At 33.3% G+C, this 24730-nt stretch overlaps 3 protein-coding genes across 10 annotated transcripts in view; all 3 read left to right on the top strand.

Moving 5' to 3' along the window:
• The window catches only part of LOC149773155 (uncharacterized), a 125326-nt gene that overhangs the window by 52974 nt on the left and 47622 nt on the right, over positions 1–24730 (top strand). The gene's annotated exons all lie outside the window — the stretch shown is intronic.
• LOC149773159 (uncharacterized) lies at positions 1559–15315 on the top strand. Of its 5 annotated transcripts, none has more exons than XR_016417452.1 (17): positions 1559–1777; positions 2353–2588; positions 3036–3295; positions 3690–3798; positions 4471–4703; positions 6235–6366; positions 6928–7095; positions 7627–7763; positions 8167–8272; positions 8730–8813; positions 9252–9432; positions 9741–9830; positions 11535–11623; positions 12064–12122; positions 12359–12421; positions 14148–14407; positions 14665–14802. XR_016417452.1 is itself a non-coding variant. In XM_089946708.1 (17 exons), the coding sequence occupies exons 1-17, from the start codon at positions 1641–1643 to the stop codon at positions 15267–15269; spliced, it is 2829 nt and encodes a 942-aa protein (XP_089802834.1). In that variant the 5' UTR covers positions 1562–1640; the 3' UTR covers positions 15270–15315. The 5 variants fall into 5 exon arrangements, 4 of the variants coding, with proteins under 4 accessions (XP_089802834.1, XP_089802833.1, XP_089802837.1 ...); XM_089946708.1 differs by having other exon boundaries at positions 1562–1777; positions 6280–6366; positions 14148–14332; positions 14665–15315; XM_089946707.1 differs by having other exon boundaries at positions 1562–1777; positions 14148–14332; positions 14665–15315.
• LOC149773158 (uncharacterized) lies at positions 20711–24728 on the top strand. Of its 3 annotated transcripts, XM_089946740.1 has the most exons (4): positions 20711–20986; positions 22086–22235; positions 23155–23293; positions 24174–24728. In XM_089946740.1, exons 1-4 carry the CDS (start codon positions 20939–20941, stop codon positions 24200–24202), a joined length of 366 nt encoding a protein of 121 aa, XP_089802866.1. In that variant the 5' UTR covers positions 20711–20938; the 3' UTR covers positions 24203–24728. The 3 variants fall into 3 exon arrangements, with proteins under 3 accessions (XP_089802866.1, XP_089802865.1, XP_089802867.1); XM_089946739.1 differs by having other exon boundaries at positions 23155–24728; XM_089946741.1 differs by lacking the exon at positions 22086–22235 and having other exon boundaries at positions 23155–24728.

The following is a 24730-nucleotide window of genomic DNA, read 5'->3' as shown; positions in this document are numbered from 1 at the left end:
TCATCGGAACATTCTTCCTTATTGCCAGGATAAAGTTTAGTTCTACTTATTATGACTAATAAACGATAATAGAAAATAACTGCTGATTTGCCTGTATAATTTCAATATGATAATACATGCAGCATTGTAACAGACAATTCTGTATACTTGCAGCGAACCTATGAACGGACATACCACGTTAGCTTGCATGAGGTTTTGGCAACAACTGCAGCAAGTGGTTCTCCACTTGGCACTATCTGTGCTGGAGTTTTGAGCAACCTGCTCTGTCGGACTATTGGCCACTTGTTAGTAATTACTACAATTATTTTGATCCACCTTTGTATCTGGTTAAGTTAAATTAATCTACTATTGTCCTAAAGCATTAAATCCTTCAGAACACTCACCTTTTTAGTAGTAATCCCTGTCAGAACCTAACACCTGTTTATCCATCGGTAAAAATTTTCAGACAGATGCCACCCCCCCATTTAAAAAAAATATAAAAAGTATTTTAAGTTTGTGTTTCTCCTTCAGATGTTGTATGTTCTACTTATAAAGAATTTTGTATGAAAAAATTTGAGTTTTTGATGGGTTATTTATTTTTCCCTAGTGTTTATCTAAAGGGTTGTCCATCCGAGCCTTGTAATTTTTGTGACCTTTGCTAGAGGTCTCCTAATTCTCAGTGTTTGCTATTGTGTGTATGCTATATTTTCTGTATGTTTGAGACAGCAAGTATAAATCAATTTTTTTTTATATTCCCCCCCCCGTTTGTCTTATTTTAATTCTTTGAATTTAAAATCCATTACAATATATTTTTTAAAATTATATTCCGTTTATTTTCAATTTAGAATTTTGGCGATCGGAACTGTGTGATATATTAGGTTATGGAAAAAAAAATTCTATTGTTTTATTCGAGTGGTAATATGTGTCGTTCTTCTCAATACGTGTTAAAGAAGGTCTGTCCACTTCGCGTTGCGCCCTGTGACATAGCCCCATGATGTCATCACCTTGCACTTTCCCCATGTAGATTCCCTCTAGTTTTATATTTCGGGTAATAGTATTTTAGAATTTTCCAATGTGTAACGTCATAGGATTCTTTAGAAAGTTCAAATGGTATTTGAAAGTTACAATAAGTTAGGATTCCTATACAAACCTTGTTATAATTTAGTAGATTTTTCCCAATTATTAAAAATTTTACGATTTAAATTTATGTAATTTATATTGAGTCGGGGTTCCTATTTAATTTATATTAAATTTAGAATGTAAAACGAAATTGAAATTTTAAAACTTGGAATAGGATCCTAAGTTTGGTGGGGCTCATGTCTGGGTCGTGGGGGCTCTGGCATAGCTCTTAAGATCCAGAAAGAGGTGGACACTAATGTATATTAGTGAATCTCTCTCGCTCTTTCTCCCGATCTCTCTCTCTCTACCCCCCCCCCCCATCGATCGATCTTGACACACAATAACTTAAGTGCTTTAAACTGCACTGTTAGTAATAAAGTAAGCATCTATCTGATTAAGACATGTAGACATACCTAATTCGTGGCCAAAACCGAAACCTGGGCCTCCATTTCCACCCGATACGTCCATTGTTACAGCCTACAAGCCTGGAATTGTTGATATTGTTAAGGCCTTCAAACCGCAACAACGTATATGTTCGTACGATGCAGTATACGTTATGTAGCTACCAAGCCTTAACAATGTTGTTGGAATATTTTCTCTGTTGCGCATGTGCGCAATTTCTAAAACTAAAACATCCGGTTGCAGAAGCTGTGGGCCATTCAATTTCCCTTTGTTCCTGGTATGTAGATGTTGAGTATGGCTTCATTCCCAAACTTATGATAGATTTTGATCTTGGATTTATTGTGTTGTCTGTTACTGAAGTAATTATAACAATACTAATTTGTATCAAATGGAAGAAGTAATTATCTTTGATAGAGATTGTCTGATAATTCATTTTCCGTGATGTTGATTTGTACAATTAAAAATAAATGCTTTGACAAATTACCCTGGAGATGTACCTGGAGAATTGTAAATGTGCAAAGCCTTATTTATAGGAACAGTTTAGCAAAGCTGAATTTTGTTGTAGCAGGTTGCTCAATATTGGTTTAGACAAGATGCAATAGCGAGAGCGTTGTGTTTAAGTCAGTTGAGAGCAGGTGTGAATAAAACTCCTGAAAAAGCACTGGGTTTTTTTACGTAATTATTCTTCGTTTTTATCACTTAAATAATTCCATTTTATTTGTTAGTGCCACAATTTTGGAATGGTTTGTGCTTTTTTATAGTATTATTTCATGGCGTTGCATTAAATGCAAATATTTGTCGTTGAATCCATTTAACAGTAGATAAAAATGTTTGTGTCTGTTTTTTATTAAGGAAAATGGTGTTCTCATGGGATCGAAAGCCAGCCAAGAGAAAATATATATCTGTTCAAAACAAGTCAATTAGGGTAAAGTATGAGAGAATTTTACCAACTTCTAGTAGAGAACAAGACCCAGTGGCCATAGATGAAACAAGTGGATCTCTTCCAAAGGCAATATCTGCATCTGGGTCCATATCCTTAAACTCAGAACTTGTAGATAAACAATCAGAAGAGGCAGTTTTTCTCTCAGGTAAAATACAGTCTGTCCCTAGTTTAAGATCCTAATGCAGAGTCCTTGCAAAAAGAACATGTTCTTATTTACAAAAATACCTTCCTATAAAATTTGATAGAATGTTTCCTGATATTTACCGTGTCTTTCTTTAATTGACATCCCAATCATTCAGTACATAATAAATGCTTACCTAACAGATGTCTTTAATTGGCAAATACTTCCAGAAAAGCAATAAAATTAGAACAGCCAAAAGAGGCATAATTACAGAAGAATAAAATTACAGTGGTTACAGCCTGAATATACTACAAAAGCAAATTTATTTCTAGCATTTTTTCTGTCTCATACATGTATTTGCTTATTTACATTGATTTTACATGTGACTGCAATATATGTATCATATGATGTATAATCTGTTATTTTTCTCTTATTAATCAACAACAAATAAAGTGCTTACAAATCTTGCAGATGCCTTAGATGAAACAAAAGTCTCCTACCGAGAGAAGAAGAGAAAAAGACTAGAAAATTGGGCAGCTCTTGCTGATGAATTGGTTGAAGTTGGCACAGCCGTGTTGTTTACACCACCTCACAGTCAGTGCATTTGTTGTACACAAAGTCCCGATCAGATTTTTCGCTGCATGGACTGTGGCACATCAGCCGTGTACTGCAGAGAATGCCTTGACATTTGTCACAGTCTGCCACATCTACACATGTTTGAAGTGTTTAAAGTAAGCTGTTATTAATTTTTAATGTGTAAGTTTTGTTAGCATCAATTTATATTGTTTTGTATGAATTGAAATTGTTGTCTGTATATTTTACATCTTCAAGATATTGATATACAGTCCAGGTTATCTTTTTATTAATTACCTTGTTAATCCTCAGATGAACTAGTCAGTTTATGAAAACAGATTTTCATCCAGGGAGTATAACATTTTGCAACATTTGTATATTAATGTGATTTTTTCATTCTTTTTATTTTCTTTCACATTATTTTTCTTCACTAGTTATATTAATAGTATTAATTTTATTTACAAAAGATTTTTTTATTGTATAGAGATTATGCCACAGGAGGGAATATATATTTTTCAAATGAGAAGTAACCAGCATTTTCTTGTTTTTCAGAATGGTACATTTGTTTGTGTGGACACAGATACACCAGTGTGGAGAAGGCCAGATAACCATGAATGTCAAACCATCTATTGTCAGCAGATTGTAGTAATGGATGAACATGGTTGGTATACATTTATCCTCTTCAATATATACAAATTAAAAATGGTCCATTATCATTTCTAAACAGAAATTTACAAACTGCTTCTGGGGGCCCTGAGTGGCCGAGTGGTATAAAGCGCTCTCCGTTACGGATCACTGCCATCTCACCTCTGCCTGCATGTGTTTGAGTCTCGGATACAGCCAATGTCGGTATGTGAGAAAGCTTGCCAGTAGCTTCTCGTGGGTCGGTATTTCTTTCCAGGTTTTCCTGGGTTCTTCCTCCGCCATTAATACTGGCCGCCATGTATATCCTATCGTGTGCTGAAAAATGGCATTAAACACTACAAGAACAACAACAACAACAAACTGCCTCTGATAAATCACCTAACCTGTTTGACAAAATTTGAGGGAGAAAAAAAACATCCTGGAATGGCTACATTTCAGACTGGTACTTATGACAAGACATTGCAATCTGATTTTTTACATCACTACTACATGTGGAAACAAAATTCAATTCTTCCTGCAAACTGGTCAGCCAAGTTTAAAAATTTTTAAGAGGAAACCTTTCTTATTATTAGGCTTCTTAAGTTTGCACTAATGATACTAATCAGCCACTGATAATGACTTTGCTGCTTTCAGGTAATGTTCATTTTTTACACCTTCATTTTTCCAATAAGCATTTTTCTTTTAACAGGCAGACAGCACAAGCGTATCATTGAATTATGTGGGTGCGAGTCTGCGGCAGTTACAATGATCCGTAGTTATCTCTGGCCTTCCTCACCTAAGAATCCCATTTTAGGTTTCCACATAGGACTTCTTGAGTGGATGACAGCACTGTTGCTGGAGTGTCATGTGTCTACCAAAGGTTTCTGTGAAGCTTTAAAGGCCAAGTTGTCCAAGCATCACAAAGGATTGTTTGATTCAGAAGTAATGCATTCAGTTCTTGTCTTTTTCATAATTATTCCATTTTTGTGTTTATATTCTTTCTTGAAAACAGTTGTTAAATATGTATATATGTAATGAAAGATTATTATTTTAGTGGTTTGTAAATTGATGTTTTTGTAATGAGTTATGTTGTTTCCAGCAAAAATTAGGTTTTTTTTTTGGTTTTCAATTTGTGGCATGTAGCAACTGTACATCAACACAAAATTTAGATTTTACAGAATATTCTTACAAGTATCCAGTTCACCCAGATTTTATAACCTATGCTTTTTGCCATAATTAGCACACTGGGTTTGTTGAATATTTGACAGACTTGGTCACATTATCCTGTGAAATCATTTACACATCATGTATTGATATATAATTTGGTGTTATACATTTCCGAAGTTGTTGTATTCTGCTCATTGGTTCAGTTTCACATAATGTGATTTGAGTCTGTTTAAAATAGAAATAACTGAAGACCTGCATCCTGTTTCTAAAATAAATATTTCTGATAATTTTGATTTTGTTGCATCTTTGTAAATGTTTTGTAATCCACATGCTTTACAATGATACTAATACCCTTTGCCTGTCCGTTTTGGGGTCTCCAGGTGGCCAAATGGCCTAAATCACTCTCCATTACAGATCACTGCAATCTCACCCCTGTCTGCGTGGGTTTGAGTCACTGGCTCAGCAAATGTAGGTATGTGAGAAAGCTTCCCATCGGTTGATGGCTCTTTGGGGTTTTCCCGTTTCTTCCTCCACCAGTTATACTGGCTGCCATGTATAGCCTATCTGGTGCTGAGAAATGGTGTTAAACCCCACAACAACAATAACAACTGTCTGTTTTGTTGATCTACCTATCAACAGATCTTTTTTTTTCAAAACTGCTAGGTGACATTTCACAAAACTTAGTATGTTTTATGATCTTTCCCACAAAGTAAATATCATTTCAAAGAGGGTTCGAGTTTTGCAATTACACGGTGGGAGAGAAAAAAATGTTGTCACATAATATTTAGGTATATATTATGTTATAGCAGGAAGATGCACCATCTGTGTGACACATATTCCATTCCATTTTTTGGGGTAATCACAATATCTTGTTTTACAATGGACAAAGAAGAAATAAACTGTATCCATGATAAACAAAATTCTGAAAGTTAGTAGCTATTTGGCAAAGTATCCAGTATGCATATTTTAACTATCTCAGTTGGTCACATCGCCTTTTCTTTTATCAAACAGCTTTTATATGAAGTTTTGTGTTTACAAGATTCCATTTCATGTGAAGTTGACACATTCAAACAAGAAATATATTTAGATGCTTTCATTTATTAAATCCTGTTGAAATTTTGGGAGGGAAATGTTAGGACCAAAAAATTCCATCTCTACAGCAGATGTCAGTTTACTTATGTGCTATGAGTTATCATTAATATTTATTATATCAAAATTGTATGCACTTCTGTTAGATACAGTATAAAGTTTAAAATGAATCAAACTTGTTATTTATATTCTTGTTTTTTTGTTGTTTATTTTCCAGTTTAAAGACGTTTATAAAATTTTAATGAATGAATGCCTGGTGCAGTATCGAAATTTTAGGTACAGGATCAGTCACCCTATACATCTTTGTGAAGAAATTGATTCTGGAACCCAGTGCCCAGCATGCTTTGAGGTAACAGCTGCTTTAAGAAGCCAATGGATGTATGTATGTATGTATGTATGTGTGAATATATATATATATATATATATATATATATATATATATATATATATATATATATATATATATATATATATATATATATATATATATATATATATATATATATATATATATATATATATATATTACATTATTCCTAGTATTGTAGACTGCAGTTTCTCATTATGTTTGTATATATCATCTGACAGGTATATAAATTTCCTTTGGATACAGTAAGATATGCAAACAGCTCCTTTATGCATAAAAAATACAGTTTCCTAGTTGATATATAAGTCTAAATTTATGCAAAATATTAAGCATGCACATTTCCATCTGGCACTTGTTATTTGATGTTGTTCATTGTACAGTCTGATAGAAGTCTTCATTGCATGTCAGCTCTGACATTGAAAGTTGATGGGTATAAGGAATTCGATTTAAATAAGTCAATAATGAGAGGCTTTTTTAACATAATTTTGACCAGACAGATGTACCACAACATTTCTTATAACTCATTTTCAATTTCATTTTCAGAATCCACAAAAGATTATTTCTTTTGATGCAGATTTCCAGTTGGTCAGAAAGGTTTCATCGGGAGCTGAGGCAGGAAAGCCTAAACATGATGGTCATTTCTTTCTTGATCAGGACGAAGTTGATAAATTCATGGATGGCTACTCCACAGAAAAGACAAAGAATATGCAGGTAAAAGGCAGTTCACAATGTAAGAAGAGTTTTAACTACTTGATTCTATACTTTATATACTATTTTCCTCAAATAAAGACAGTTTCATTAATTTACTCATATTTTTGTGAAGCTATTATCTTTTTAGATGCTTTTTGTTTACCATTGCCTGCCCAGTGCCATCAGATGACAGATACATTAATTTATTACCACATCTCCATCCACTACAGATGGTTACCATAATAAGTACCATGTATGCTTAATTTCCACCAAATAGTTTAGAAGGTCATACATATACAGTTTTGGAGACAGAATGGTAGTTTACATACAGCTAATGCTTGAGTGAAAATCTTGTAGATCATGAGTCTTATAACAAGTTCTATTCTCGTGCATTAGCGTTTAATAATTTATCATCTAGCTGCTTTGCATAAAGATGAAGGATTCTGACCTAAGTTTATTAAGTCACTTCATATTTACCATAAAATTTTGCCTCATCTTCTGGACTCTTGATGTAGTTATTTTATTTTGCAAGTTTCCGTTTGTTTATTTCAGGAATGTAGTGAGTTTCAAGCTGGCAGTGCCCTAAGATCCAAAGCGAAGAACAAGAAACTTGATGAAACTGCTCTGTTTGGTTCTGCCTGTCGTCATGAATTCCCACACTATTTTTTCAACCTGAAACATGGTGAAAGGTATGCAATTGTTTTTTTTATCAAAAGTCTTAATAATTTAGTATCCACAATATCATTTGGGTAAATATTTGTCATGCAAAGTTGTATTTTTCCATCTTTGAAAATTGGTTAATGACTTACCAAAGTTTCTCTCCTCAAGGAATGTAACTGCATTAAAGATTTTTTACATAGTTGAATGAAATATCTTTACGGCTCAGTTATTTCAATCAATTTTACATTTATTCGTAATTAGTCGATTACAATATTGTAATGATTATTTGTTTTGAACAGCATTGAGATTCATTAATACCGGTAGTAACTTATTGTTACTGGCAAAATTTTACAACTAAAGTTTGGTATACTTATACAATTGATTTTTTTTCTTAATATGATCTTGTATGTTTGAATTTCAATTTTATTACAGAATTGGTTATTCAGTGTACCTGCTTGAAAAATTAGTTGCAGAAAACAAGGACAGCCAAATGCACATATTGTATGATATAGCTTGTCTCCTGGAAACCCACCTGAAGGTACATGTCTGCCCTGTCTATTATGTGGGTGAATTTCTCCTGACTTAGTTGTGTTTGTGGCCATGTCATATTTCATGCAGTATTTCAGTAATTTTTCTGTTTTGATTCTCTCTCATTTCCTGATTGTTGTACAATACATATCTTCTTTTAATCATTTTAATGTATTAATTGAAAACACTTCTTGTTTATAATTAATTTTAGGTTCAGTATTTGATGTCAGATAATCTGTCAATAGATTGATGTGTGAAGCATAGCTGAAACCTCATTACCACTTTGTGAAAGTGTTGTCATTTTGTTTTTGGCGTCACTTTTATTTATGTGTTCAGTAATTCCTATGATAGTGTTGTTTCTAATCATTTTCAGCTTGCAATTTTGTTCTTCATGTGCATTCTATTAGCATGGTATCATTGTGATATTGTAACATTTTTTGTAATTTAATTTCATTGTTTATTTTTAGAAAAAAGAACGTACTGATCTGTTGGATGCAGTGAAGCTAGTTATCCCAATATTTCATTGCTATGGACACAAAATGGCTTGCCAGGTTTGTTTTCCCTTTACCAGTAAAAACATAATGAAATATATCTTCATATACCTTTTGAAATGTTTTTAATTGTTGATTGTTCCAATATCAAATGCCTGTCTTTTTTAATGAAAATTTTATATGATGATGTAGACGCTCGGTGTATGCACCAAAGTTGTAATGACAAAGGAAATCTTCTTGCTACTGGCATTTGTAAAAATGTTGCAGTTTGTTTCAGATAACTGTATTTTTAAGATCACGAAAAACTTTATTTAAGATCAGTTTTAATTAAATGGCTTTTGTAATTACTGCAGTTCTCAAGAATTTACATTCACTTTATTAACAAATTTTTTTGAAAGAACATTACCATGTAAAGGGAATACAAAATCTTGTGTATTAATGTTTCAACTGTTTTTTTTTAATTCAGTTTTGTCATGTACATTTTCCCCATTTTTGTAGGTTTTGTACAACCCAAGGCGAACACCTGGGTTAGGACTGACTGATGGGGAGTGCTTGGAGCGCCTGTGGGCATACTTAGGGAAATTTAAAAGCATTTCCAAGGAGATGACTCCAGAAAATCGTGTTGATCTGCTTGTTGATGGCCTTATGCATTATGGAGATAAAATTAAAAGAAAACAAGGTACATGTAGTCTCTGCATATGCAGTTTTTGCAAGTAAGAAAATATGTCATTACCATCTAATTGTGCCATTAACAGATTAGGTTTTATCAAACATAATATTAATTATATTTAAAATTCCTTGCCATCTTTTTGTTGTATTAATGTATACATACATTAAGACCTGTCCTAACATGCAAATCCTGGGGTGAATAGATTTGACCGGTTGAAAATTAATATAGTACATCTAGATAAAAACATGATTTTCACATTCATTACAGAAATTATATACACAAACACACACAGTAATTATCATCTTACTGATTTTCAGGCAAAACCTTTGCAGAAAGGTTGAAGAAAGCAGAAGCTCTGAAAGTCAACACCAACAGAATGCTTCAAGAAACTCTAGGAAATATTTCAGGTGTTTTAAATTATGCTTTTCTTTAATTCTTTCTTTATGTATATTTTGAACCATTAATCAATTTTTTTAATTAAGATTTTCAACTTATGCTTGTTTTTGTTTTTTGATATATTATTTTCAGTATAACATCCATGCATGTTAGCCTGTAACAATTTTGCTGGTGTTCGTTAAAAGTGTGCCGACCTGATAAAATCATGAACTAACAAATGAATAACAGGTATTTTGAAGTGCTTTTCATGAAACGTGCAAGAACTCTAATGCTAAATCTTTAATAATTGATTAATTAAGCTGACACTATACATATTTTAGTCATCTCTGGTGGACACTGTATTTCTTGTTTGCCTTACTATTAAAAAAAATTGGAAATGTCTTTCAAAATTACAGCAAAATATCAAATCATTTTCAATTCAAACACAATTTCAGATCAAACCATTGACTTTGTATAAGCAGTGTTATTTAATTCTGAGCAATGGATATAATGCTTTCAGTTTATTTTTATTAGCAGTGTTGCTCATGGAGGTGCAGGGTATTACCAGTAGAGCAGTTTTCCTCATGATATTTTGTTCCAGCTGTACATACCACATTATGTTTCCACTAAATCATACATGCCAACCATTACACTTTTGGCATAATCATTATGCTTTTCTCACCAGATTACATTTTATGTTAGCCTGTATATGAATTGTGCTTTTTTGGCATACAAAAAAGAGCAATAATAAGTTCTTTTGTAATTTTTTTATTATCATTTCTTTGATTCCACTCATACACTGGAGATTATTCTTGAAAAGATGACTGCTGTGTAAGAATAGTGCAAGAGTAGTTTCCTTTTTCGCTATTTAGAGCAACTGTATATGACCCATTTCCAAGAAACAGACTGGTTTCTTCAAATATGAACATTGCATCACAGATTCATTAAATTGACAAGCTAGTTAGTTAGTGGACCTGTCTATACATTTAATGGTGCCATATGTTAAGCATTTATGGTGTGAGTCGTTATATGATAGAAAATATTAGAGCAGTTATCATCAAGAAGGAATGTACAGAAATTGCAAAGTAATCTTGTTATTGAAAGAAAGTAATGATATTTTTCACTTGTTATGTTAATTTGTTAAAAGTATGTGCATAATTCTAAGATTGGGGCATTGGTGTTGGCATCAGACTCCAGTTTCCCTGCCAACTGTATCATTATCATCACTTAGTGGAGTGTATGCTTCAGTGTCAGCACTTCCCATTTTTATGCACAAGCACTCAGTTGTTTTAACAGTATCATTTACAGTATCACAAGCACTCAGTTGTTATAACAGTATCATTTGCAGGGTGTAGCTTATAGTGTAAGCAGACTCATTCATATGATAGACCGCCATTTGCTATTTTTTGGATGGTAAGCAGGGATTGTTCTGAAGAACATTCTGTGCCCTAAATAGCATTAAAAAATGTACTCTGATTTCTTGAGGTAAAAGAGAAAAAATCAAAGTTCGAAAGAAAATCCCAAGACCTACCTTCAAACAATTTAAATGGTCAATTGTGGTATACCACAGTACAGAGTTATGTGTAGTATCCATTGTAGCTTCTTGTTAGTGTAATATAGAAATTTGCGTTACATGCATTACTTGACCAGTTTTTTGCTTATTGTGAATTTATTTTCATGTATATCACTTTTTCTGGCTTTGCAGAAATAATTTGATTGTCGCTGTCTTTTTAAAGGTGTGTCAACAGATGACATTAGAAGATGGTCAGTGGAGGATAAAAATCGATTTTCCACAGGCAACTCTCTTGCAAGAAGTGAAAGCAAGGTATAACAGCACATCATTCACTGAGTTTGGTTTAAGAGATGATAGCACCCCTATGTATAGGTCAGGTAGAATTTATATCTCTAAAATTTCATCTTTGCTCATTTTAATTTCTTTTTGCTTTGCTTCAGATCTGAATTTCAGTTTGGAGTGGAAAGAAATCATTGTTAATAAGAGTCGGTCATCATCCAATATAGTGACTGTGCTAAAATATATTTGCATGGAGGTGTTTTTGCCTTGTTTCTAATGAAGTTCATCAATAAAATACCTTTAAACTACTCATTTTCAATTGCTCTGAATCAATTATGTTTTACTGTAACATCAGTAATGTATGTTATTAAATCTATGATTATTTCAACCTCCAGTTATTATAGGTGACTTCACCATGTCAGCTGCAATTGCACAAGCAATATGTTTAATTTATGCTTTATAATAAATTTCAGGAACCGCTTACCCGATTAGAGACATATGCTATCAGTTTGAAGAAATACTACCATTTAAGGTAAGTTGTTCATCTCTTATAACTGATACCTTTTGTTAATTAGACATAGAAAACCTCATACAGTAGCTTGTCCTTAAACCTGTAATGGTGATATGAATAATGTGCCAGTGTTGCCCTAAACAATAATATTTTCTTTAATAATTTTATAATTTCTTTGAAAGGAAAGACTTCACATAAATTTCAATTATATTTCAATATACATCAAGTCGGTATTATTTTTATATATACTCTTTCAGTCAGTCTTCACTGGGAGTTGTTGATCCACTAGTTACAGAGAACATCAGGAAGAAAATGTCTGGGTAAATATGTTTCATTTTCATTATGTCTCAAGTCACACTCAACCATTTACTACTGTATGTATGATTCAAGGCATTGTTGTACAGGCAGTGTCTTTTACTGCACAGGTGCATCTTGCCAGCATCATAGTTTGAGAATGTAGTATATGTCAAAATTAAAGCTGTAATTTTATGACTGAGGTCAAACCTGCCTGTTGTCACAAAACTACCAACAAATATAAAAGATGCAGTGATCACATTGAATAATATATAATATGTTTTTGTTGATTGTTTCAAGTTAATAATTGCAGAGATGCATATTTACTTCAGCCTATTCATTTTGGCAGGATGCATAGAAATGGTCTGGATCAGCTACAATAGAACAACCTCATGCATAGTTTGCGAGGCAGTTTTGGATGGCTTAAATTGGTCATTCTATAGTTTCTGTGCATCAGAGTAGTTTCAAAAACTTAGACTGAAATGGGTTTTTCAAAACAGTTTAATCAGTTGTCATATTTTGCTACACACAAATGCACACCCAACACTTTTTCAAGTTGATGGTTAGGTATGGTGGCAGTATTTCAGAAATGGTCTAAAAGTGGGGTTGTTCAGAAACTGGTTGCAAATGTTAATGCCTGTTTCATGTTTATTCAACAGATTCAGATACATAGCTTTATTACAGCATGTGATTCATGGATTTGTTCATTTGTGCATTTTAATTAACTTTCCATAGTTTCCTTATTAGCTACATTTAAAGTGTCCACACTTTTCATGATATAGTTACAACAAACTATGATATAATCAGACTCAAGTGACAAAGTATTTAATGCTGAAAAGAGTGAATATTTGTTGCAGAAATGAATAAATCCATGATTCTTGCACCTGTGGTCATTGTCAGACTCTCCCCCTCCCCCCAATTTTCATACTGTGATTTGTAATTCCTCACAATTGGGTTACCATTACTTGTTAAAATGTATTTTAGTTATTTGAGTCACTGATGTTTCTCCAGTCTGTATGCTACTTTAGAAATAAATGCAGCATTTTGACTATTTAATTTTCTATTTGTTTCATTTTCTTTCAGTGATCATTGGCTCTTGATTGGTTTTCAAGCTAATCAAAATAAGTAAAAGATTTCTCTCAGCCAGTAAAGTTTAGTATGATTTGCTTCTTTTGCTGGGAGTGCAAACTATCAAGTAATCTTGGTATGCACTCCATTCAGTCAGACCGCTCTGGTGGCCTAGTGGTTAGACTGTCCGCCTCGGATGTGGGAGGTTGTGTGTTCAATCCTCGGCCAAGTTATACCAAAGACTTTTAAAAAATGGTACTAACAGTTACCTCGCTTGGTGCTCAGCATTAAGAGGTTAGTGTTAGGACTGGTCAGCCTGGTGTCAGGATAATGTGACTGGGTGGGACATCATGCAAAATATCTGCGGCCTGATGTAAACTGTCACATTGCAGACATTGTAGCGATATGACTGAAACATTGTTAAAGCTATGTTAAAAATCCAAATCACATCACAACACATAACACAATCCAGTCAGTCTAAAAAATTCTTCTCTCTTTTTTTGTTGCCCTGTTTTACTTGTTATGGAGGAAAAAAAATTATGCAAAAGATGAAAACAATAGTGATGGCGCCTGAGCAGCCTAAAATGAACACTGGGGCAGTAACTTAATTAAATTAAAGGAAACAGATATAGTGATTATTACAATTTACTGGCAGTTCAGAGTATTCTGATTTATGTTTTTCAGTCTAGAACAGGTCTTGAGATCCCACGAAAGGTCCTTAAAGATCACCAGGTGGTCTTCGACATCAGACCAGTATAAAATGCACACTGAATCCAGTAATATAAAAACAATAACTGCCAAAGTCCAGGTGATGACAAGGCTGATGGCAGAGAGAACCTTCTTACTGCAGATGATGAAGAAATATGCGCGTAAGTATTGACATAACAAGCCTTGATATCATGAGATAAAGGAGAATGTGAAAGAAGTGTTAATGGATATTTTGGGTAATTAAAACATGTGTTTTGAAATACAGTTGTCTTTGTTTAAGAAGACTTACAATATTCCAGGCAATCTTTACAAATTTATCATTTTAGAGGTAATCACAAGAAACAATAAAACAAAATGTGTAGGGAATTAATTTGGTGTATGTTTTTATGGTATGGAGTTTTGTTTCATTGTAATATATATTAAGTTGATCTGGCTTTATAAATATAACTGGCATAATAAAAGGTCATATTTCATGTTTTTCTGTCTATTCAAGGTGGACAAGCTGTTGCAGTAAGACTTGGGAGACAGCTAAAAAAAGTAAACACAGCTGTTCAACATCATCTTAAGGAGTACAATTTATTGGAAGGCAGCAAACTCCCGTATCCAGATAAACTGGACCTGGACAGCTTGAAATCTCTAGAGGTTCCAGCTGCAGTTCCAGAAGAACTTAAAAGGCTTCTAATTGATTTGTTTGAAACAATGGAGAGATGTGATGAAGAAATTGAACTAATTGCATGTGACATGAGGAGCACAAATTGTTTTTACATAAAACAACAGGGAGCAGTGCTAACTTCATTTGAGAGAGCAGAGAGTGATGTGCACAGGGCTGTCCTGCTCTTGGAGGGTTTACATATAGAGAGATGTATTCTTCATCTGAGAAACACGTTCTCTAATGTATGCATTGTTAATGAAGTTCCATTGCATTTCCACAAGATATTACAGTTTGACTTACCAAGTGTCGACCAAGAAATTCCCTCTATTCTTGGCAATCTTGTATCAGATGAATATCTGCTAGAACAGTTAGATGTTGAAGGGTATGAATCGATGGATTCAGACCCATCTTCAGACGAGGCTGATGACATTGAGATGCATATTTAAATTTCTTCTCCTATCAGATTTTTTAGTGGTGTCTGTTTCTTTTTTTTAAGAGAAAAAAATCATTGAATTCTTCAAACAGAACAAATAATCTTTAAAATATAACAAAATATAGTATTGTTTTAAATTATCAATCTGCAGAGTTATTCTGAACTTTTGCTTATTACCAGTTGTACATATTGTATTTAGAATAAAGATACATTAATTCTTACTTACTGATACATGTATAGTTAACTGTTTTCATGTCTCAAATACAAACAGTATTTCGCTTTTATCTCTTAAATCCATATGGTTACCCATTTAACTGAGAGTGATCAAAATTATGGCAAGAGATAAGATTTAATCACTACATTATGCATAATAAATTGTCAAAATATAGTAATGATTATTTATGATGATTCACAAGAGACTGATTTTTTAATAATGTTATAACTAAGCAATGCTACGTCCAAATTCATCGTTTATTTTTCATAATGATCATGTTCATATTCATGTTATTGGACTAAGCCGATAAATCAGGTATTGGGACTGATAACACCTATTCATTAAAAGTTGTAAATATTTGTAAACAGTTTCATCTGCACACATCAGTGTACATTTTATACACTTACTGGTATTTCTTGCAGCTGTTGAGCTATTGTCAACTTAAGGGTTCTTATGTATATAATATTTCTGGATCAAATCCTATGTTTGACAGATTATAACTCCATGTTTAATAGCACAACTCTTTCCAGTGACCATTTTTAATGTGGCACTAGATTTGGCTATTACCTAATGCCAGTGGTGATGTGAAATGAACAGGTGCATTAACTGTAATATTTTGTGGTTGGTTTGTTTTCAACATAACTTCTGCTTGTAGAGTCACATAAATTGTTGTCATATCCATTATTGAAAACTTAGTGACTTTGAACTGTATTTAATGGTTTGTAGTCAGACAGTATTGTTATATTTTTTGTTATTTTACCTCATGGCAAAGTGATGAATGTTATCATTATTAAGTTTGTTTTGAAAGCTGGCTATGTGCTGTAGATTTTATAGTAACTTGATTGACTCTTTTGGGGGTATATGAATATAATAAATTCATGACAGTACAAAGTCATGCGTTCTTGAAGAAGTGATAGTCTGACAACAGCATTTTATATGAAATATATCTTGGAAATTATCATTTACTGTAAAGTACATAAAGTACACTATAGTAACTTAGTCATTTTGGTTTGTCATTTTGTATATTGTCATGCCTCAAAAACATAATATTGTGACCAAAATATATTTAATAATTATGTCTGACACAATAAACATGTTTTAATTGCATAATCTTTTATGTATTCCTTTCTTTATGGTTGTTCTCCACACCTGAACTTTCTGAAGTTGTTCTTTCATTTCTGTCTTTATTTCCTAGAATGTCTCTGAGTCACTTGTGCCTTCACTATGTATACATTTTTATATTTAAAATTTTTTAAACTTTCATATACTATTAAAAATATTCTCAGACATTTTCATTTAATTTACATACCTTTTTGGTGGAGTGCTATTGTAACGTTAAGTACATTTTTGCTAACCTTGCACTAATAAGTTTTATTAGCCCAGACATTCACTATGTCCAACATTGTGGCCATCTTGAAAATCTTATTATCAAATCTGCTATTGAATTGATGGTCATATTGACATGGGGATTTCACCTGAATATTTTGCTCCATTTAGCTGGTCTTAAATATTGTGGCTGATTGTATATTTCAATATGGTTGCTACCATGGCATCATGGAACATTTTAACACAGCTCCAGAACGGATGGTCATAGTGACATGGTTTTCAACAAATTGTATCTTGTATCATTCATTCCTGGAATTTCTTTTCAACCAGTAGAGTGCTAGCCTCTTCCAGGGATGCTTGTTTATGTAGCCAGAAACAAGAGTGCCAGAGAAAGTTGACTCAGGATGATTACTACCATGATCTCAACAGGTTTCCGTCTCATGACATAATTTTCACACCTTGTTAGGAAAACTTTGTTTTTAACCATGACAATTTCCTACATAATTGAAAATAATTACAAATTATCTTTTATACACGTTCAGTATGGCCCACATGCATTTTCATTATAATTTATCAATTATTTAGGAATTTATACATTTTTAACATTAGCATTACTGGTCATAGATCAAAAGAGCGTGTGGGATGGCCGGTTGCCAGATCAGTTGTCAAACGTGGCCTCCTGATAGAAAAAGACATATTCACCAGAAGACTTCATTGTTGATTCTAAATCCAAACAGTGCCCAGTGGATATCCATCATAGTCACTATAGCTGCCATCTTGAAAATGTTTAAGCTACTCAACCTGAATCAGTGGTCGTATCAACACGGACTTTTCAAGGCAAGAATTATGATATCTCGTTCCTAAGTGATAATGGTCCGGATCTGATGTCAAATATGGCCACTTCCTTGGTCATCTAGAATATCCTGTTTTTGCTATTCCTTCTAAACAGAAAGTTGTATCAACATAAGATTGATGTAAACAGTGAGCCTTGATGCTGAAAGAAACACCTGGTCACATAAATTTAGTCCTCATCTCTGTAAGCATTTAATAAACGTGATACTTTTATAAATCTAATGTAAGTCAATTAGGATTATGAATGAAAATCCAATTTTATAATTCATAAGTTTCTTAGCCCAAATTTGTCTCCTGTTTTCTTCAACGTTTTCGCTTTTGATAAATCTACTTTTATCAAGTTGTTCGCACCTAATGTTTTTCAGCTATATTATTCAGTCTTTGGGCCATTAGGTCATGGAATCTATCAAAACCATGACCTTGTTTAAAACAAAGCATATAGAAAACTAAAGTGTTTTTTACTAAACGGGTCTAATTAATTGATCCAGCTATAAAGCCTGCAATCCTTATTCAGAATCTGACCCTACTCAAGACATTTCACCCAGGTTATATCGCAACAAATATATTGTTGCATTAAAACAAATGATCTGCCCATAAATCTGGAAACATTTCAGCTGTCTCTATTAAGCATATGACGATTATTGCCATCGTTGTAATCATCGTCATCCTGATTATCAGCTCTGTCTTCTTCCTGTGAAGGCACTTTAATTCAGTTGCATCAGAACTAACTAATCTGTCCGTGTCGCTGTTTCGTCACTGTGGTGTCGTGAAACACAACACGGAATTTTTTTGTCATTAGTGCGACAGTCGTGTGGGTGTCTGTCTGTCTGCCTGTCTGTCTGTGTGTGTGTGAGAGAGAGAGAGAGAAAAAATTCAATATCAGTACACTTAGAATTAAAATTCTCTTTCTTACTCGTATTTCCATTTTTGCATTCTGATCATATGAGGCCCTCGGGCATTAAATTATAAATATCTACAACTCTCAACGCATGTAAGTATTAGAGAAAATCTCTCTCTCTCTCTCTCTCTCTCTCTCTCTCTCTCTCTCTCTCTCTCTCTCTCTCTCTCTCTCTCTCTCTGTGTGTGCAATAAACCGAAAACATTATATATTAAACAACGGAAAACCCTTTGAATCAAATTTAATTTGCGATTTTCTCTCTCTCTCTCTCTCTCTCTCTCTCTCTCTCTCCGAAAACAGTATATATTAAACACCGCAAAACGGAAAAACATTTGAATCAAATTTAATTTGCGATTTGGAGAGGTTTTATGTTTAATGCGCAACCGAGAGAGAGAGAGAGAGAGAGAGAGATTGTGTGTATTTGTGCGCATGAGTGAACAAATTAAGAAACCTGTTGTTGTATTTTAATATAACATTTAATGACAATTTAGATGAACAATGAGCGTTGCTATCGACAATCACACACATTCATAGAAATACAGTGCTCGTCTCAGTATTTAAAATACGTGATAATTCTTCAAGCTTAACGTAACTCCATTACGATTGTAAACAATAATCCATAGTTTTAAAGCTTCTGGATACGTTATAAGTTTCATAGCCCAAAATTGTCTCGTTTCTTCAACGTAGTGTTTAGCATCTATTCATATTCTATAATCAGATTAAATATATAATGAAAAGATAATACACTCATGCGACATTTAGCAGGTAGTTTTGACAGCTTGACGTACGAGTGGCGACAAATATCAGTGATCGCTACATAAATACATGTATGCAATGCCTGTTATCTTTCGAAATTCCTTCTAGTAAATCTGACTGTTGTATTGGTCGCCAGCGACAATAAGCATCAAAAAGCTCGTTCATCAAGCCCTGGAATGCAATAATAAGAAATGCAAAAATGAAAATAAAAAATAAAACGTTATATGGATCATTGATACAAAATAATAGAGAGGAAAAAACAAGAATCCGTGCTATGCCACCAGTTATGAACGGAAACGTTTTTTTGGTCATTATCATGCGGGTAATCACCACAACAAATATCATGATTTAAACACAAGAAATTCACGTACCTCTATCAGCATGATTACTCGGAATATGTGATCAACACAATATTTATTATAAACCAATGATTTTAACCAAAGCGATCCACACACTTTTATAAGGATTAATTTGAATATATATTTTTGGTTGATTACTTACATGATAAAGACCAAAACACGTTTCCGTTTCATTCATTCTCACATATTCATTTGTAGAAATGATCCATAAATTTGTTATTATTTTATTGCATTCCAGGGCTTCATTAACTTTATCTCTCTCTCTCTCTCTCTCTCTCTCTCTCTCTCTCTGCGCACTGATGATGCAGTAGTGCAGATTTATCATCCTAAAAAAGAGGGAGTCAGAAAAGAAGTTTATATGTCAGTAATAAAATAAAGGTACCTAAAATTGACATTATGATAGTATCGGTTGAAACGCGATATCAACAATATTAAAATAATACCTCAGTTGGATAGAGTAGATCCAACGGTTGCTGTTGGTTTTATCGATTGTCTCGTTTGTCACAGTTTTGTAAGTTGTTTTTTTTAAACTCTCTCTCTCTCTCTCTCTCTCTCTCTCTCTCTCTGTCTGTCTGTCTGTCTGTCTCTGTCTCTGTCTCTCTCTCTCTCTCTCTATATATATATATAGAGAGAGAGAGAGAGAGTAGAAAACCAACTTACAATTTTTTATCATGATTAATCTGCACTACTCTCTCTCTCTCTCTCTCTCTCTCTCTCTATATATATATATATATATATATATATATATATATATATAGAGAGAGAGAGAGAGAGAGAGAGAGAGAGAGTAGAAAACCAACTTACAATTTTTTATCATGATTAATCTGCACTACTCTCTCTCTCTCTCTCTCTCTCTCTCTCTCTCTCTCTCTCTATATATATATATATATATATATATATATATATATATATATATATATATATATATCATTATTATTATTATTATTATTAAATAATTCGTGAACCCAACTTTTGGTTTTATTTGACTGTTGACGTATCTTAGTCTTATTAGAGAAAGTGGTCGAGTATGAAATGGCACCCGATACGTCCATTGTTACAGCCTACAAGCCTGGAATTGTTGATATTGTTAAGGCCTTCAAACCGCAACAACGTATATGTTCGTACGATGCAGTATACGTTATGTAGCTACCAAGCCTTAACAATGTTGTTGGAATATTTTCTCTGTTGCGCATGTGCACAATTTCTAAAACTAAAACATCCGGTTGCGGAAGCTGTGCGTAATTAAGTAGTTGAAAGCAGAACGTTGAGAATTTGAAATGGAAAATATGTCGACTGAGACCCATATGACAGCTCATACTATGCTGGTATATTTATCCTAATATTTCCTTAACACACTTGTTACAATATATGAAATTGATTTTTCGCTCACATGTTTAAACCTTGAATAATTCACCACTATCTCACACGGCAAACATCATAGCGATATGACTCAAATTGTTAAAGCAACGTTAAAAATGCCAATCAAACCAATACATACTGCTTGGTCCTAAATTAAAATAATACCCCTCTGATATGAAATACATCTACCATGGTGGTCATCTTGAAAATTGTACAGGTACTCTTAGTGGGTGCATGGAAATAGGTCAGTCCTACATGTAAGACATAGCACACTTTGATTTTGTTTAGGTGCTAGAAACTTGAAAACGGGCCCGTTTCTTTTGTGAGAATTTGAATTTATTAGAGAAAGGGCATCATAGTAAGTAAAGTACGACTAAAACATTATAACTTTGTAGAAAAGCGTCGTTATTTTAGTTGTCAGTTGTGTGAAATATTCCTGAAAATTTTACTTTCATAACGATGTTAGTCGACATCAAAACACACTACACAGCGCGTTAGTTAAAACATAATTATCAGGTATTACAGGTAGGACTAGGTAATAGGTCACATGTCATTTACTAAAAGATTTATAATTTTCTGTTGGTCCTTAGAACTTTTACATCTAATATTTACACGTTATTCATTTTGAAAATCGTTCTATTACAATGGATGTATATGTAGATATGGTGTTTTAACCAAAGATGACCCAAAATTAAAATGGTGCTGATTTGATGAAAATCTGATCACCTCTGGTCCTGTATTTTCAGTTGACAGTACTATCTACATCGTGTTTCCCCTCAAGACTTTTTATTATGCTTGGTTTTTCCTAAATGAAAATGGTACCAATATAGTATCCAATATTGCTACAATTGCAGCTGTTTTGTCAAATTAGTTGATATGTGATTTTCACTGAAAGACTTCTTATCATGTCCTGTTGATTCGGAATGAAATATACCTCTCAGACATTAGACATCTGCTAGGACAGTCATCTTCAGAATCATTTAGCTACTTCCCCTGAATTGGTTGTCCTATTTATATGGTATCAAAACAATGTAATAACTCATAATTTGTTATCATCTGCTGCAGTCAGCATCCAAAAAGCTGCGCCACATCTTTACAGATGAACAACTGCATGCATTGGAAACAGAATGGAATGCAGGATTGACAAGTGTAAAGGATGGCAAAAGAATCGAGAACCTGGCCAACTCTCTGAACCTTACAATGCAACAAGTCAGGGTTAGTTGTTTTAAAGAATTTCCTCTTTCTTGCAAAGTTTTGATATCCAGCAGCTTAATGAATTGCATTTCTTAATAATTTAAAAGCAATACAGTTGGTTATATTAATCAATTACTGTCGTAAGTCAGAGTTGCAGGATATTTCCAGTGTTTGCTTCTCAATTTTCAAATGAAAGTAAAACTTCTCAAAAGTACATTTCTTTTCAATTAATTAAAATCTTTGGCTTTAACATTTCTTTAGGTTTCTTGATCTCTATTTCACCTTAGAAATGAATGTTCTCAGTTGTTTTCATATTCAGTTTTTTTTTTTGGGGGGGGGGGGCTGCAGAAGTAAATGTATTCAATAGTTTGTAAATCATTTAAATACATCCGTTCTTTGAAATTATGATTTTATTGCATCTTTGAATATATTTTAGTCTGCCTAAAAACCATATGCTAGCCACATGCTTTGCAATTTGGTTTTTGGAGGTTGGTACAAAATGGATTGCCCATTGTCAAGGATCGTAGGGGGCCCCGAATGGCTGAGTGGTCTAAAGTGCTTTCATTACGAATCACTGCCATCTCACCTCAGTTTGTGTGGGTTCGAGTCTCGGATTCAACAAATGTGGGTATGTGAGAAGCTTGCCAGTAGCTTCTCGTGGGTCAGTGGTTGTTTCTGGGGTTTTCCAAGGTTCTTCCTCCACCATTAATACTTGACGCCATGTATAGCCTATCATGTGTTGAAAAATGGCATTAAACCCCACAACAACAGCAACAACAAAAAAATCAAGGATCATTATTCTCAAGGACAGATTATACAGGAAACAAACATGATGAAATAGAGTGCAGCAGGTCAGTGGAAGCTCGCATTATCTAGGATGAATTTAATAATGTTGATGACACAATGAATAGCATACAGTCTGGTTATTTATTATTTTCAGGACTGGATTGGAAATAAGCGGCAAAAACAGAAACACAGCATTCAGCAGCCTGCTGTCTCAAGCTCTGCTTCCAAGCCAGAACCAATACAGTTGAAAGGGCCTAGTGCATACAATATATTTTGCAAGGGAAAATCACTTGGTAGGCTAAATATGTTATTGGTCACAAACTTTTTTATTGCTCTGTGCAGTTTTGATAAAGCCAGTCCTGTACCACACTATTTCCAAAAATGGAAGAAAAAGGAAATTTATTTTCATTCTCTTTGAAAGTGTTGCTTTGTTTTTAACAGATTCTAACAAAAGAATGTTTAGGTCTTTGTCCTACTCTGTATAAAACCATGTTTTATCGGAATTCATATAATAGCGGATGTGCTATAGCGGGGTAAAACTGTATATATTGACTTATGCTGACATCATTTGCTTAATTATTCTGCATAAACTTAGATTTTCTCTGATATCTTACCATGTGCCCACTTGGTAATGTTACATTGAATAATCCTGTCTGTCCGTCAGTTTGCCCATATGCAGATCATTTATTTACTTCTTGTAAACTTATTAGTACACTGGTAGTGAGATAGTGATCATCTTTAGGTGATGTTTCATTAAGATGTGTGTGTGTGTGTGTGTGTGTGTGTTACATCTTATGACACCTCAGCACAATAGTGGCTATGCAGTGGCAACTAAAGGTACATTTAACATGCTCTAACAGTGAATTTGCACATAAGTTTAGGAAGACAAACCATTCAAAATATGAACATTATTATCAACAATATAAAATATAAATCGTAAAGATGTTAAATTCTGTCAAATGTATATGAAATAAAAAATAAAGGTCATTAGTTGTGTGTTGAGAACACTCTTATTGGGTTATTGACAAATTTAGAAAGCAAATGAATTGTATTGTACAGAAATTACTACAAATGCATCAGTGTTGAATGGCTTCATTTTGCAAATATTATATAATGAAGGAGTCTCATAAATCTATTACTCTTGTTATGTTACTAATTTTTATTTATTTTCAGTCTGTACTTTTAAGATGTCAGAGAGGTAAAATAACTTTGATTTAGTGATATATACACTCTGGTAATGGTGTTAATGGCTGTTTGTTTTGTATGAATGTAATTTAAAACTCTATTTTCTGATCACTTTGCTTTTTGTCTTGTTTTTGATGCTGCAACATAGTGAGTGTGTGGAAAGTACTGCTTTACCTGTTTCTTCTGGCATGTTCTGTTATTAATTTACTATTCAGGTATTATTGCTTACATTTTCTCTAGCCTTGTGTATGCACATGTATAACCAGACTCATTAATCTCTTTGCAGTATACTCTGAGCAATTTTTTTATAAAATGCACCTTTAAATTATATTCACATATATGTGTAACTGTATGCTAATGGTGTTTGAAAAATAATGACACTGTTATTCTTAATACATATTAATATCTAGATGGTAAAGTGAATTTTGTTTATTATTATTGTAAACTTCAATTTATATGCCTATATCACTTTTGAATTATTTTTTGTGGTTAGTTTTGTTTATGAAAGTAACGGAATTCTTTTATATTATTATCTATATTTGTTT

Source organism: Sinohyriopsis cumingii, unplaced genomic scaffold, assembly GCF_028554795.1.
Source record: "Sinohyriopsis cumingii isolate HCF-2022 unplaced genomic scaffold, ASM2855479v2 utg000873l, whole genome shotgun sequence".
Classification (NCBI taxonomy): Eukaryota; Metazoa; Mollusca; class Bivalvia; order Unionida; family Unionidae; genus Sinohyriopsis; species Sinohyriopsis cumingii.
This window is presented reverse-complemented; position numbering and strand designations above follow the sequence as displayed.

Excerpts from the sequence above, each read along its gene's own strand:
- LOC149773159 (XM_089946707.1), top strand. The coding sequence starts at position 1,641 with ATGCAGTATACGTTATGTAGCTACCAAGCCTTAACAATGTTGTTGGAA. Across the intron at positions 2,589-3,035 it reads AGAGGCAGTTTTTCTCTCAG|ATGCCTTAGATGAAACAAAA; the intron begins GTAAAATACAGT and ends CAAATCTTGCAG. Across the intron at positions 6,367-6,927 it reads AGTGCCCAGCATGCTTTGAG|AATCCACAAAAGATTATTTC; the intron begins GTAACAGCTGCT and ends TTTCATTTTCAG.
- LOC149773158 (XM_089946739.1), top strand. The coding sequence starts at position 20,939 with ATGGAAAATATGTCGACTGAGACCCATATGACAGCTCATACTATGCTG. Across the intron at positions 20,987-22,085 it reads TGACAGCTCATACTATGCTG|TCAGCATCCAAAAAGCTGCG; the intron begins GTATATTTATCC and ends CATCTGCTGCAG. Across the intron at positions 22,236-23,154 it reads TTACAATGCAACAAGTCAGG|GACTGGATTGGAAATAAGCG; the intron begins GTTAGTTGTTTT and ends TATTATTTTCAG.